At 47.5% G+C, this 13,481-nt stretch overlaps 2 protein-coding genes across 3 annotated transcripts in view; one reads left to right on the plus strand and one right to left on the minus strand.

Moving 5' to 3' along the window:
* The window catches only part of LOC138813853 (mucin-16-like), a 92,882-nt gene extending 85,045 nt beyond the window's left edge, over positions 1–7,837 (plus strand). Inside the window, exons 111-116 of the mRNA XM_070002378.1 lie at positions 1,157–1,290; positions 2,773–2,840; positions 4,734–4,900; positions 5,476–5,517; positions 5,805–5,884; positions 7,388–7,837. Of these exons, the coding sequence (XP_069858479.1) occupies positions 1,157–1,290; positions 2,773–2,840; positions 4,734–4,900; positions 5,476–5,517; positions 5,805–5,884; positions 7,388–7,486 (590 nt within the window). The 3' untranslated portion in view covers positions 7,487–7,837. The remainder of the gene's footprint in view (positions 1–1,156; positions 1,291–2,772; positions 2,841–4,733; positions 4,901–5,475; positions 5,518–5,804; positions 5,885–7,387) is intronic.
* Positions 7,838–9,932: 2,095 nt separating this feature from the next.
* LOC138813434 (methyl-CpG-binding domain protein 3-like 1) lies at positions 9,933–11,919 on the minus strand. Of its 2 annotated transcripts, none has more exons than XM_070001859.1 (2): positions 11,849–11,919; positions 9,933–10,641 (listed from the first exon to the last, which is right to left on the minus strand). In XM_070001859.1, the coding sequence occupies exon 2, from the start codon at positions 10,621–10,623 to the stop codon at positions 10,060–10,062; it is 564 nt and encodes a 187-aa protein (XP_069857960.1). In that variant the 5' UTR covers positions 10,624–10,641; positions 11,849–11,919; the 3' UTR covers positions 9,933–10,059. The 2 variants fall into 2 exon arrangements, with proteins under 2 accessions (XP_069857960.1, XP_069857961.1); XM_070001860.1 differs by lacking the exon at positions 11,849–11,919 and adding an exon at positions 11,748–11,831.
* Between the last annotated feature and the right edge of the window lie 1,562 nt (positions 11,920–13,481).

The following is a 13,481-nucleotide window of genomic DNA, read 5'->3' on the forward strand; positions in this document are numbered from 1 at the left end:
AGCACTCCACCTGAAACAAAAAAAATAGGTTGACTGGGCCAGGCACCAGGGTCTCACACCTGCAATCCTGGTTACTCAGGAGGCTGAGATAGGAGGATCACGGTTTGAAGCCAGCCCAGGGATGTAAGTTCAAGAGACTTTTATCTCCAATTAATCACAGAAAAAGCCAGAAGTAGCTCAAGCTGGTAGATTGCTAACCTTGAGCAAAAGGAGCTCAGGGACAGTACCCAGGCTCCGAGTTCAAGCCCCAGGACTGGAAAAAAAAGAAAAAAAGTTGATTGGGTAGATGGATGGAGGAAAGTACATGAAGAATTCAGTAGACATACTGTATGCAAGATTGTCAAAGCCAGATGCTGGTGGTTCATGTTTGTCAACCAAGCTACTCAGGAGGCTGAGATCTGAGATCAAAGCCAGCCTGGGCAAGAAAATCTATGAGATTCTTATCTCCAGTAAACCACTCAAAAGCCAGAAGTAGAGCTGTGGCTCAAGTGGTAGAGTACTAGCCTTGAGAACAAAAGCTTGGAGATAACATCCAGGCTCTGAATTCAAGCCCCAGAACTGGCACACAAAAAAAAAGAAAAAAAATTGTTGGGTCTTATTCATCTTGGATCTGATGATTCATGCTTGTAATCCCAGCTACTCAGGAGGCCAAGATCAGGAGAATTTCAATTCAAGGCCAGTTCTGACAAAAAAAAAAAAGTTCGCAAGACCCCATCTCAGCCAATAAAAGCTGAGTATGGTATTGGCTGTGTGTCATCCCAGCCACAGCCTATGAAATGTACATAGGAAGATCTTCATCTAGGTTGGCTGAGGTAGTCATGGATGATGATCCTATCTGAAAATAAGGATAAGGATGTGGCTCAGTGATAGAGCAACCTGCCTCACAAACCTAAGGCCCAGGGCTGGGAAGGTGGCTCAGTGGTAGAGTGCTTGCCTTGCAGGCATGAGGCCCTGGATTTGATTCCTCAGCACCACATAAGCAGAAAAAGCCAGAAGTGTCACTGTGGCTCAAGTGGTAGAGTGCTAGCCTTGAGCTAAAGAGCTGAGGGACAGCACCCAGGTCCAGAGTTCAGGCCCCACAACTGACCCCCCCCCAAAAAAAACCTAAGACCCAGAGTTCAAATCTGAGTGAAACCATCCATTCTTCTTCCTACAGAAATGCCAACTGGCAGTCCCAGCTCTGAGAACTTCCACCTGAACTTCACCATCACCAATCTGCCCTATTCTCAGGACATGGCCCAGCCAGGCACTGCCCTGCACCAGCACAGCAAAAGAAGCATCGAACACGCGGTGAGGATGGGTTGTCTGCCACTCTGCTACTAGGCCCAGACTGACCTATGGACACTGGGTTATCAGAGGCTGTCTATTCACAGTTCCTACAGACTGTCCCTTCTTCCCATTCACAAGTTCAGAAACAAGCACAGAGACATTCGGGAGCTAGTTAATGGTCACACCGTTGTATCAGACCTTAGAAGAAGAAGAAGATATCTTTGGTACATACACCTGAGCTGCTATTTGTCCAAATAACAATAAATGAAGGGAACAGACACCAGTGGCTCTTTCCTGTAATCCCTGCTACTCAGGAGGCTGAGATCTGAGGATTATGGTCCGAAGCCAGCCCCCAACGGGACCATCTGTGTGACTCTTATCTGCAATGAGCCACCAAAAAGCTGGAGGTGAAGGTGTGGCTCAAGTGGTAAAGTGTTAGCCTTGAGTAAAATGGCCAAGTGAGAGCACAAGGCCCTGAGTTCAAACTCCATTCCCAGAAAACACACACAAACAAGAAAAAAACAAAACAGATGGAAAGAATTGGGCACCAGTGGTGCATGCCTGTAATCTTAGCTCCTCAGAAGGCTGGGATTTGAAGATTGAAGTTTGGAGTCAGCCTAGACAGAAAAATCTGAGAGACTTTTTTTTATCTAGTCCTGGGACTTGAACTCAGGGCATGAGTGCTACCCTTGAGCTTTTTCTTTATTCAAAGCTAGTGCTCTACCACTTGAGCCACAGCTCCACTTCCAGCTTTCCTTCTCTCTCTCTCTCTCTCTCTCTCTCTCTCTCTCTCTCTCTCTCTCTCTCTCTCTCTCTCTCTCTCTCTCTCTCTCTCTCTCTCTTTTGGTCAGTCATGGGGTTTGAACCCACCTGGGCACTGTCCCTCAGCACTTCTGCTCAAGGCTAGTGCTCTACCACTTGAGTCACAGCACCACTTCCGGTTTTCTGGTAGTTTATTGGGTAAGTGTCTCATGGACTTTCCTGCCTGGGCTGGCTTTGAACCGTGATCCTTAGATCTCAGCCTCCTGAGTAGCTAGGGTTACAGGCATGAGCCACTGGCACCCAGCTTTCTTTCTTTTTACTTTTCCCTTTCTTTTTCTTTCTTTCTTTCTCTTTTTCTTTTTGGTGGGTAATTGGAGATTAAGAGTCTCACAAATTTTCCTGCCCAGACTGGCTTCAAACCTGGATCCTAAGCCTCCAAAGTAGCTAAGATTCCAGGAGTGAACCACCAGTGCCAGACCCAAGAGACTCTTATTTTCAGTGAACCACCAAAAAGCTAGAAGCAGAGCTGTGGTTCAAGTGGTAGAGCACCAGCCTTAAGCACAAAAGCTCAGGGACAGCACCCTGACCCTGAGTTCAAGCCCTGGGACTGGTGTGTGCACATGTGCGCGCGCGCGCGCACACACACACACACACACACACACACACACAGATGATGAGGTGTTCTGAGGAACCATGCATTCTCTTCTGGCTCTGGGTAAGAAACACTATTCTGTCTTTCAGCTCAACGCAGTCTTCCGAAACAGCAGCATCAAAAGCTACTTTTCTGACTGTCAAGTCTTGGCATTCAGGTGAGTCCTAGCACAAGACCTGATGCCTGTAGTAATTCTGCGCTTCAAAGAAAAGTGTCCCCTGGTCATCATCTCCTAGTTTTCTCACTCTTGTGGGAGAATGACTAGAAACAGAGTTCATCCCTCAAAACCAATTAGTCACTCCATGCCCAAGAAAGAGGTCATGCCAGCCAGTCCTCTGAACCCTGGCCTAAGAGTAGATACAGCCTCACTGGGCATGGTGATGGATGCTCACTGAGGCGGGGAGCCATTGAAACTAGACTGTGGAATCCTTGCCACAGTCACACCTGTAATCCTAGCCACTCGGGAGGCTTCGGTCTAGAGGATCAGTTCAAAGCCAATCCAGGAAGGAAAGACCATGACACTCTTCTCTCCAATGAACCAGCACCAAAAAAAGTGGAAATAGAGCTGTGACTCGAGAGGTAGAGCACCAGCCTTGACTGGAAAAGCCAAATGCAACCCTGAAGCCCAAAATTCAAGTCCCAGTCATAGCACCAAAAAAAAAAGCAACAGGACATGTCTTTATGAAGAGTAAACCATTTTTTTGGTCAGTTGTGGGACTTGAACTCAGGGTCTGGGAGCTGTTTTTCAGATCTTTTGCTCAAGGATAACCCTCTATCACTTTGAGCCACAGCTCCACTCCTGGGTTTTTTTTCTGGTGGTTAATTGGAGGTAAGAGTTTCATGGACTTTCCTGCCAGGTCTGGCTTTGAACCATGATCCTCAGATCTCAGCCTCCTGAGTAGTATTACAGGCGTGTGCCACCAGCACCCTGCTCAACCACTTTTTTTTGGGGGGGGGGGGTCCCAGTCGCGGGCCTGAACTCTGGGCTTGGGCGCTGTCCCTCAGCTCTTCAGCTCAAGGCTAGCACTCTACCACTTGAGCCACAGCACCACTTCCAGCTTTTTCTGCTTATGTGGTGCTGAGGAATTGAACCCAGGGCCTCATGCATGCAAGGCAAACACTCTACCACTGAGCCACCTTCCCAGTCCCAACCACTTTTTTTTTTTAAATCAAACCCTGCCTATATTATTCTAAGACTTTCATTCATTTCTAGACTTCTGGGAAAAGTTAATTTTAACAAATATGGCCAGCATTCATTGTTGTATAGATAATTTTTCCTATAAGCTTACTTTTATTGTTCCAGAAATGTTCTCTCTGAGGTAGTTTCTTTGTATGTGAAGTAAATTAAATCATTAGATATTCCATTCTTCCTTCTACCTAAAGTAGAAGCTTAAGTGTTTCATTAACACTTGGGACAAAGAAGGTCTGGATTCAAAAGCTAGGATTCCATGCCTGTAATCCTAGCTACTCATGGGGCTGAGATCTGAGGATTAAGGTTCAAAGGTATCCCAGGCAGAAAAGTCCTTGAGATTCTTATCTCTCATAAACCACCAGAAAACTGGAAGTGGTGCTGTGGCTCAAAGTGGTAGAGTGCTAGCCTTGAACACAAATGCTCAGGGACAGTGCCCAGGCCCTGAGTTCAGAGAGAAGAGGGAGGGAAAGAGGAAGGAAGAGAAGGAGGGACAGAAGGGAGGGAGGGAGGGAGGGAGGAAAGGAGGGAGGGAGGGGAATGGAAGGGAAGGGAAGGGAAAGGAAGGAGGGAGGGAGGGAGGGAGGGAGAGGGAAGGATGGGGAGGAGGAGGGGAAGAGGAAGGAAGCAGAGGAGATGAGAGGGAAGATCCTCAGATCTTAGGACTCCTAAGCAGCTAAGATCGATTGCAGGTGTGAGTCACCATCACCCAGATATGGTTCTGGTCATTGATGGCCCACATAGATGACAGTGGTCATTTATGGGAGGGGAGGGAGGGAGGACATGGAAAGTTCTCGAAGCGCAGCATCCATAGCCCAGGCAGAGCAGCACCCATCTTTGCCGTCTGTGCCCCGCCCGCAGGCCTGTCTCCCACAGCAACCACACAGGTGTGGACTCCCTGTGTGGCTTCTCCCCATTGGCCCGGAGTGTGTACAGAGTGGCCATCTATGAGGAATTCCTGCGGATGACACAGAATGGAACCCAGCTCCAGAACTTCACCCTGGACAGGAACAGCATCCTGGTGGATGGTAAGGGTCCCGAGCCTTCAATCTGTAGCAGAGGCTCTGGCTTCTTCTCTTGGGGTTGCTTGCTGGCTTCTCTGGGAGCCTTGAAGCTGGGGCTGGGGTAGCCTTGAACTTGTGCCCAGAAAGGGTGCTTCCAGCACTCAGCCACCATGGAAGAAGAAAGGCTGTGCCATGGAGCAGGGGAGATTGGCTTCTCTTCCCCAGCAAGCTCTGGGACTTCAAAATCATCATAACAAGAACAAAGCCTCAGCCAGGCACTGGTGGCTCATGCCTGTAATCCTAGCTACTAAGGAGGCTGAGATCTGAGGATCTCAGTTCAAAGCCAGCCCAGGTAAGAAAGTCCATGAGATGCTTATCTCCAGTGAACCACCAGAAAACAAGAAGTAGAACTATGGCTCAAGCGGTAGAGCACTCACCTTAAGGAGCTGAAGAGCTCAGGGACAGTGCCCAGGCCCAGAGTTCAAGCCCCATGACTGACAAAAACAAAAACAAAACCTCCTCACAAAAACAAAAACAAAACCTCCTCACATTGACCCCTACCACTACCACCAACCACCATCATTTTCATTTCTTTCCAGGATATTCTGCCATCAGAAATGATTTGGTGACTAAACAAGCAGGTAAGCTTCCAGAAATCCCTGCCGGGGGTAGGAAAAGTACAAGGTGATCAACTCTGACCTATCAAGCAGCACCATGCACACAGGGCCTTGGAGCCTGATGAAACTTGGCCCGCCCCTGCCCAGGGTTATGGGTATGAGTATACATCTTGCTGCTATAACAGCATAATGTGGAGATTTCTGAGGCACGCTACAAAGACAGCAAGGAGTCTTATACCCATAAGAGATACCTAGGGTAAAGGGGTGGGTGAGGGGGTAGACAGAGAAATCACATACATTTGTCTACCTAGGCCTTCCGTTCTGGGCCATCATTCTCATCTGTTTGGCGGGACTCCTGGGTCTCATTTCCTGCCTGATCTGCTGTTTCCTGGTAAGAGAAGATAACTTGTCTCCTTCTATTTAGGTTGTGAGAATATTTAGTACAATCCAGCATCATCTAGTGGTGTGTGTGTGTGTGTGTGTGTGTGTGTGCGCGCGCGCGCGCACGTGTGTGTGTGTGTGTGTGTGTGTGTGTGTGTGCGTGTGTGTGTGGTTTAATTGGAGATAAGAGTTTCCTGTATCTTTCTGCCCAGGCTGGCTTTGAACTGTGATCCTCAGATCTCAGCCTTCTGAGTCTCTAGGAATACAGACATGAGCTTCAACACTTAGTATGAATATGTGGTTTTGTCTGCTCTGTGTGTGTGTGTGTGTGTGTGCATGTGTGTGTGTGTGTGTGTGCATTCATGTGCATGCACACACACGTATGCCAGTCCTGGGGCTTGAACTGTCCATGATCTTGTATACTGAAGGCTAGCGCTCTACCACTTAAAGCATTCCTCCACTTCTGGCTTCTTTTGGTGTTTAAGATAAAAAGTCTTATGGACTTTTCTGCACAGGCTGTCTTTGAACCTCCAGCCTCAGCTCTCAGCAGCTAGGATCTCAGGCCACCAGCCCCCAGCTCTGTGTTTGGTTGTGGATGGGCCACATCCAGGATAGTGGCCCCATAAGATTTTCTTGCCCAGAGACATCACAACCATCTTTTAGTCAGTGTGAGCCCATTCCTGCAACTCCCCCAATGGCAGCCTTCTCTAAAGATGCATTCATTGGATGCACTGACTATGTGTCATAAATACAAATTCTTAGTCCCATGCCCATGGCTCACACCTGTAAATCCTAGCTACTCAGGAGGCTGAGATGTGAGGATTATGGTTCAAACCCAAGATCTGACCAAATAAATAAATCAAGAGTGAAAAGGGAAAGCCGGGCGCTGGTGGCTCACGCCTGTAATCCTAGCTACTCAGGAGGCTGAGATCTGAGGATCACAGTTCAAAGCCAGCCCGGGCAGGAAAGACTGTGAGACTCCTATCTCCAATAACCACCAGAAAACCGGAAGTGGCGCTGTAGCTCAAGTGGTAGAGCGCTCGCCTTGAGCTGAAGAGCTGAGGGACAGCGCCCAGGCCCAGAGTTCAAGCCCCACGACCGACAAAAAAAAAAAAAAAAAAAAAAAAGAGTGAAAAGGGAGAGCTGAGGAGAAACATCCAAGTAGAAAAAGGAAGACAAGAAGGCCATTAGGTTATTTCACCCCTGTGGTATCCCTTACCTAAGTATCTATATTGTTCGTTCATTTTTTCATTTTCTCAGTCATGAAGCTTGGACTCAGGGTCTGTGCACAGTCCCTGAGTTATTTTGCTCAAGGTAAGCACTCTACCACTTTGAGCCACAGCATCGCTTCTGGTTTTCTGGTGGGTCCTTGGAGATAAGAATCTCACAAGGACTTTTCTGCTCAAGCTGGCTTTGAACTGCAATCCTCAGATCTCAGCCTCCTGCGTAGCTGGGATGAGCCACCAGCACCTGGCTCTGTCAGTTCATCTTCCCCCTCTTCTCACTCATGCAGGTGACCATGTGCCGGCGGAAGAGGGAAGGAGATTACCAAGTCCAGTGTCACCGCCTGGGCTATTACCTGCCACACCTGGATCTCAGAAAGCTTCAGTGAAATCCCTCGGGCAGGGGCCATGGATGAAATAAACTATACTGCCCCCCCCCCACCTCCTCTCTTTCTTGAGTTGGCCTCTGACTGATTCTGTGGGAACTCAATAAGAGGTGTTTTGTGGGGGGAAGGCCTGGTTCAAGTGGTAGAGTGCCAGCCAATGGGCAAAATTATCAGATGCTAAGCTCAAGTAGCAGTTTTAAACCAAAAAATAAAAGAGGTGTTTTTCTTTTGTTAAGGCCTAGAAGTGAATTTCACATTTTTGATTTTTCACATCATGGTACCCTTCACGGACACCAGAACTGGATATATCAGTAGTAGTAGTAATAATAATAATAAAATAATTAAAAACACTAAGGTAGATATGGTAATTGTATGAAAATGAACATCTTGTTTCCATGTGAGATTTTCACTTCCCACTGCCCAGTACATGTCTGCCCATGGCACCAATGCCAGCTGCCACACTCCTCTCTCTCTCTCTCTCTCTCTCTCTCTCTCTCTCTCTCTCTCTCTCTCTCTCTCTCTCTCTCTCTCCTCTCCTCTCCTCTCCACCCTTCTGAGTTTGGAATCACAGCTTCCACACTCTTCACAGAATCAATTCCTTTTTTTGGTTGTTGTGGGGCTTGAACTCAGGGCCTGGGTGCTGTCCCTCAGCAATTCAGCTCAATGCTAGCACTCTACAACTTAAGGCACAACGCCAATTCTGGTTTTCTGATGGTTCATTAGAGATAAGAGTCTCACAGACTTTCCGGCCTGGGCTGGCTTTGAACCGTGATCCTTAGATCTCAGCCTCCTGAGTAGCTAGGATTACTGGCATGAGCCACCGGTGCCTGGCTTCTATTTCCTATTTTTTGAATCAGTTATTACATAAAATGGACAAAAAGCCAGGCACTTGTGCCTGAAGCCTTAATCCCGATCATTCAGGAGGCTGAGATCTGAGGATCATGGTTCAAAAACAGGGCAGGAAAGTCCGTGAGACTCCTATCTCCAATAAACTACCACAAAACCAGAAGTAACGCTGTGGCTCAAAGTGGTAGAGCACTAGCATTGAGCAAAGAGCCCAGGGACAGCATTTGGGCCCTGAGTTCAAGCCCCTCCCCTCCACACACACAAGGACACAGAGACCATGAGTTTATTCCCATTCAATAGCTAATGAGATGGATGACTCTGAAAGGTAAGATAATCAGCTGGGCACCAGTGGCTCACATCTGTAATACTTTCTACTCGAGGCTGAGATCTGAAAATTGTGGTTCAAAGCCAACCCAAGCAGGAAAGTCCCTGAGACTCTTTTTTTTTTTTTTTTCTGGGACATTTTTTTTTTTTTTTGGTTGGTCGTGGGGCTTGAACTCTGAGCTTGGGTGCTGTCCCTCAGCTCTTCAGCTCAAGGCGAGCACTCTACCACTTCAGCCACAGTGCCACTTCCAATTTTCTAGTGGTTTATTGGAGATGAGAGTCTCATGGGCTTTCCTGCCCAGGCTGGCTTCAAACCGCAATCCTCAGATCTCAGCCTCATGAGTAGCTAGAATCACAGGCATGAGCCACCGGCACCCAGCTTTCTGGGACATATTTATGCTTATTGCTAATGTAAAACATCAAGTTTTTGTTTGTTTTTTTTTAGTCAGTTGTGGGGCTTGAACTCTGGGCTTGGGCGCTGTCCCTGTGCTCTTCAGCTCAAGGCGAGAGCTCTGTGCTTGAGCCACAGCACCACTTCCAGTTTTCTAGTGGTTTTTATTGGAGATAAGAATCTCACGGACTTTCCTACCCTGGTTGGCTTTGAACCGAGATCCTCAGATCTCAGCCTCCTGAGTAGCTAGGAGTACAGGCATGAGCCACTGGTGCCCCGGGCTTGTGAGACTCTTATCTCCAATTAACCACCAGAAAACCAGAAGTGGTGTTGTAGCTCAAGTGGTAGTATGCTAGTCTTGAGCTGAAGAGCTGAGGGACAGAGCCCAGGCCCAGATTCAAGCCCCACAACTGACAAAAAAAATTTATAAATTTTAAAAGGTAAGATAATCACTAAAACCTAAGTTACATACCTAGTCAAACTATCTGTTAAATGTGGGAATCCTGGATGCTGGTGGCTCACTCCTGTAATCCTAGCTACTCAGGAGGCTGAGATCTGAGGATTTTGGTTCAAAGCCAGCCGGGGTACGAAAGGCCATGAGACTCTTATATCAAATAAAAACCACTAGAAAACCAGAAATGGTGCTGTGGCTCAAGTGGTAGAGCTCTCGCCTTGAGCTGAAGAGCACAGGGACAGCACCCAAGCCCAGAGTTCAAGCCCCATAACCGACCAAAATAAAAGGGGAGGGGGGGAATTAACTCTGTCTACTTTCTGTGTTACGCAAGGGAAGGGAAGGAGAGGGAAGAGGAGGGGAAAGGGAAGGGAGGGGAGGGGAGGAGTGGGAAAGAAAAGGAATTGCTGTCTACTTTTGTGTTACATAAAGGGATTTAATAAAAATATTTATGGTAAAGTTTCAAGAAACTCAAATCCAGAGCAATCCCAGACTCTGCAAGGAGACATTGCCCCAGAGCCCAAGTCCGTTTCCTCTGTGATATTTTGGTGTAGGTAGTGACGATCATTTTTCCTTTCTCAGTCTCTTCTGCATCTCCGCCTCGCTGGCGAGCCTATCTACTAGCAGGGCTAGGGCCAGCCTCTCTCTGGCCGCCTTCACCTTCTTTTCCTGGATCTTTATATCTTCCTCTGTGACCAGAAATTCTCTGCAGAGGAACGGTGGCACACGCAGCTCGGCTTTGGCCGGAATCATCTCCACAAAGGGCAACGATGAGGCCTGACCAGCGTGAACACCTGCCATCCCGGCTTGGTCGAGCAAAGCACCTGTGCCTGCCGCGATGTGTTTTTTCAGAGCTTTGACCAGATCCAAAGTACTTAAAAGATCACCCACACTGCCGTAGGCCTGGACTCCTTGAAGCCTGTTCTGCCAACACACCTGTTGGGGTTTCTCTAAGTTCTCCTCCCAGTGGTCGAACCTAACCTCATTGTCCGGATATGATGTAATTTTAGTGACTGGCCTCTTAAAGGAGTGACTGGACATCCGAAGGGGGATGGAGAGGCCTAAGGAGGGCTTTGGGTCAGGTGGGTGGGTGCAGTCATTTGGTTTCCTCTGAGAAATCTTCGCCATCAGATTTCTCCTCTACCCCTATAAACAGACAAGTAGGGAAGTTGGATGGGAAATCAGTGATCGCTGGGTGATGGAGCTCATGCCTGTGATCCTAGCTACTCCAGGGACTGATATGAGGATCCCAGTTCAAAGCTAGCCCAGGAAAGAAAATCCCTGGGTCTCATCTCCAATGAACCAGCAACAAACAAACAAACCCCGGAAGTGGAGGTGTAGCTCAGGGATATCTTGAACTCAGGACCGCCCCCTCTCTTTGCTGGTGCTCTACCACTTGAGCCACAGCTCTACTTCCAGCTTTTTGCTGGTTGATTGGAGATAAAGAATCTCACAGACTTTCCTGCCCAAGCTGGCTTTGAACTGCAATCCTCAGATCTCAGCCTCCAGAGTAGCTAGGATTACAGGTGTGAACCATCAGTGCCAGGCTTCATTAATCTCTTGTCATATGTGTGTTTTAAGTGCTTAGATCATAGTCACCCCTTTTATCCTCTTCCTTGGCCCTTCCCTCTCCTCACTGGCTCTCACTTCCAAACAGCCCTTGATTCACAGCTCTAGATCCGTATATTGAGAAAACATCTGTCCTCAGTCCAGATCATTTTGCTTTAACATAATGATCTCCAGTTTTCTCTGTTCTACAAGTGACATCATTTTTCATGGCTGAATAATACTCCATTGTATTTATGTACCATATTTTCCTTATTCCCTTCTAGTTCATCTATCACTCCTGGGCATATACTCATTCTTTGTATGTGTTGGCATATTGAGTTTCCCCAGATCCTGGATCAGATTTGCTCTGCTTTCTTTTACTGTTGTGTTTTCTTCATGTACAGTCCAATCCTCTTTAATTTTCCATGCTAGTTCAATGGGAAATTGTAAACTGGGGGTGGGGGAGGGTTCTAGTGGTTGAATCAGTGATAATCTCCCATTGATTCTCATTTTTCCCTCCAGTTAACTGAGAGTTCCTTGAGTCTCCACTTGGGATGAGTCTCTCATTCCTTCTTACAGCCTCAGGGCCTCCATATTCCAACAGAGTGCTACTTTTTCCTCTTCTCCTGTTCCCACCCAATGTCCTTCCTAATTTAAATATGCCTACATTTCTCCCTACAACCTGGAGATCACATTGGCCCCACCTTCCTGTGATCTCTCTCCAGCCACTTCCTTCTTCCCGGTTCGCTCAGCCCAAAACCCCAGAGGTCAGGCCCCTCTACCTCATCTTTCTCTCATCTCTTACCTCCTGCCAGGTCTGCAGATCATGACAACCTTCCATCTCCAACCTTCCATCTGCACATCACCATTCCACAGCCGCTTCCCCACCCCAATAAGGTCACAATGACCCTTTATTGTTGTTAGATCCAAAAGGAACTATTCATCTGTCAGCTGACACTATCTTCAAGGAGAAAGCTTTCATATGTATTTGGAGTGACCTGAATTCTGCTTTATATTTGTGGATCTTTTTTTGTTTTGTTTTTAATATGTGTGCTAGTCCTTGGGCTTAAACTCAGGACTTACACACTGTTCCTGAGCTTCCTTATTTTTGCTCAAGGTTGGTGCTCTACCACTTGAACCATAGCTCTACTTCTGGCTTTTTGGTGATTCACTGTAGATAAGAGTCTCAGGGAGTTTCCTGGCTGGGTTTACACCATGATTTTCAGATCTCAACTTCCTGAATAGCTGGGATTATAGGTGTGAGCCACCAGAACCCGGCTACATTTGTGAATTCTGTAAACTCTAAATATGGAATAGTATATTTGAGAGAGGGATGGAAAGAATTTTAAAAAAAGGAGGAAGAATGAGGAAAGAGAGGACAGAGAGAGATAGGAAGGAGGAGGAAATAGGAAAAGAGAGGGAGAAGAAAGAGAGGAAGAGGTAGAAATAAAGACATAAGACACAAAAGGATAAAAAAGAAGCTAGAGGCTGGAGACTGATGCCTGTCATCATAACTATTCAGGAGGCTGAGATCAAGAATATCATAGTTTGAGGTCAGCCTGGGCAGAAAGTCCGTGAGACTCCACCTCCAAATCAACTAGCAAAAACCTGAGCTGGGGGCATAGCTCAACACTAACCAGGAGCAGATAAGCTGAATGAGTTCTAGCCTTTGAGTTCAAACTCTAATACCAGAGGGAGAAGGAGAGGGAAGGGGGACACAAAACAGGAAAGACATATGTCCAAACTGGTGATCCTCAGCTTTAATCCTCACCACTCATCCCTAGCCTTGAGAGGCATCCCAAAGAAGGCTGAAGTCAGCACAGAGCTCCATGATCTGAGGTCTAGACTTGCATCCAACTCTTCACGGAGACCTGCCTCCTCTGCCAAGTTCATGGCTCCAGACAGGGGCCATCCCAGACCTCCTATCATGGCCACAGAGAGCGCAGGAACCACAGCCTCTGTACCTAAAGTGACAGAGTTCTCCGTGTACGTTCGCGAGACACCAGTGCCCAGCTGTTGCAGGATGTATGATTGGTTCTATTTACACACAGTTAAGCTGGTGCAGATAAGGAGGACCCCAGCTCCCCACTCTAGGGCTCCCCACTGCCTACATCAACCTGAACTCCTTCAAATACGGATACCATGCTGGAACTGTAGAGGTTGGAGCTGGTGATTAAGTCCAGCAAGGGCCTGGCAAGCCAGGGCACAGAGAAGCCTCACTGTCTGAATAACTAGAATTGGGAGATAATTTGGCTTCTCAGGAAAGGCAGGAGGCATCAACCGAAAGATGACTCAAGACAATAACCCTCATTTCCCATCCTTCCCACGGGTAAATAACACTCCATGCACTTTATTTGTCATATTCCCTGCTCACTCCCTTTGGCCATTCCCCCCACCCCTCACCCCAAACACAGTTAAAATGCAGGTTTTCTGAGGGC

Source organism: Dipodomys merriami, unplaced genomic scaffold (assembly GCF_024711535.1).
Source record: "Dipodomys merriami isolate MVZ:Mamm:240054 unplaced genomic scaffold, mDipMer1.0.p SCAF_6, whole genome shotgun sequence".
Taxonomy (NCBI): Eukaryota; Metazoa; Chordata; class Mammalia; order Rodentia; family Heteromyidae; genus Dipodomys; species Dipodomys merriami.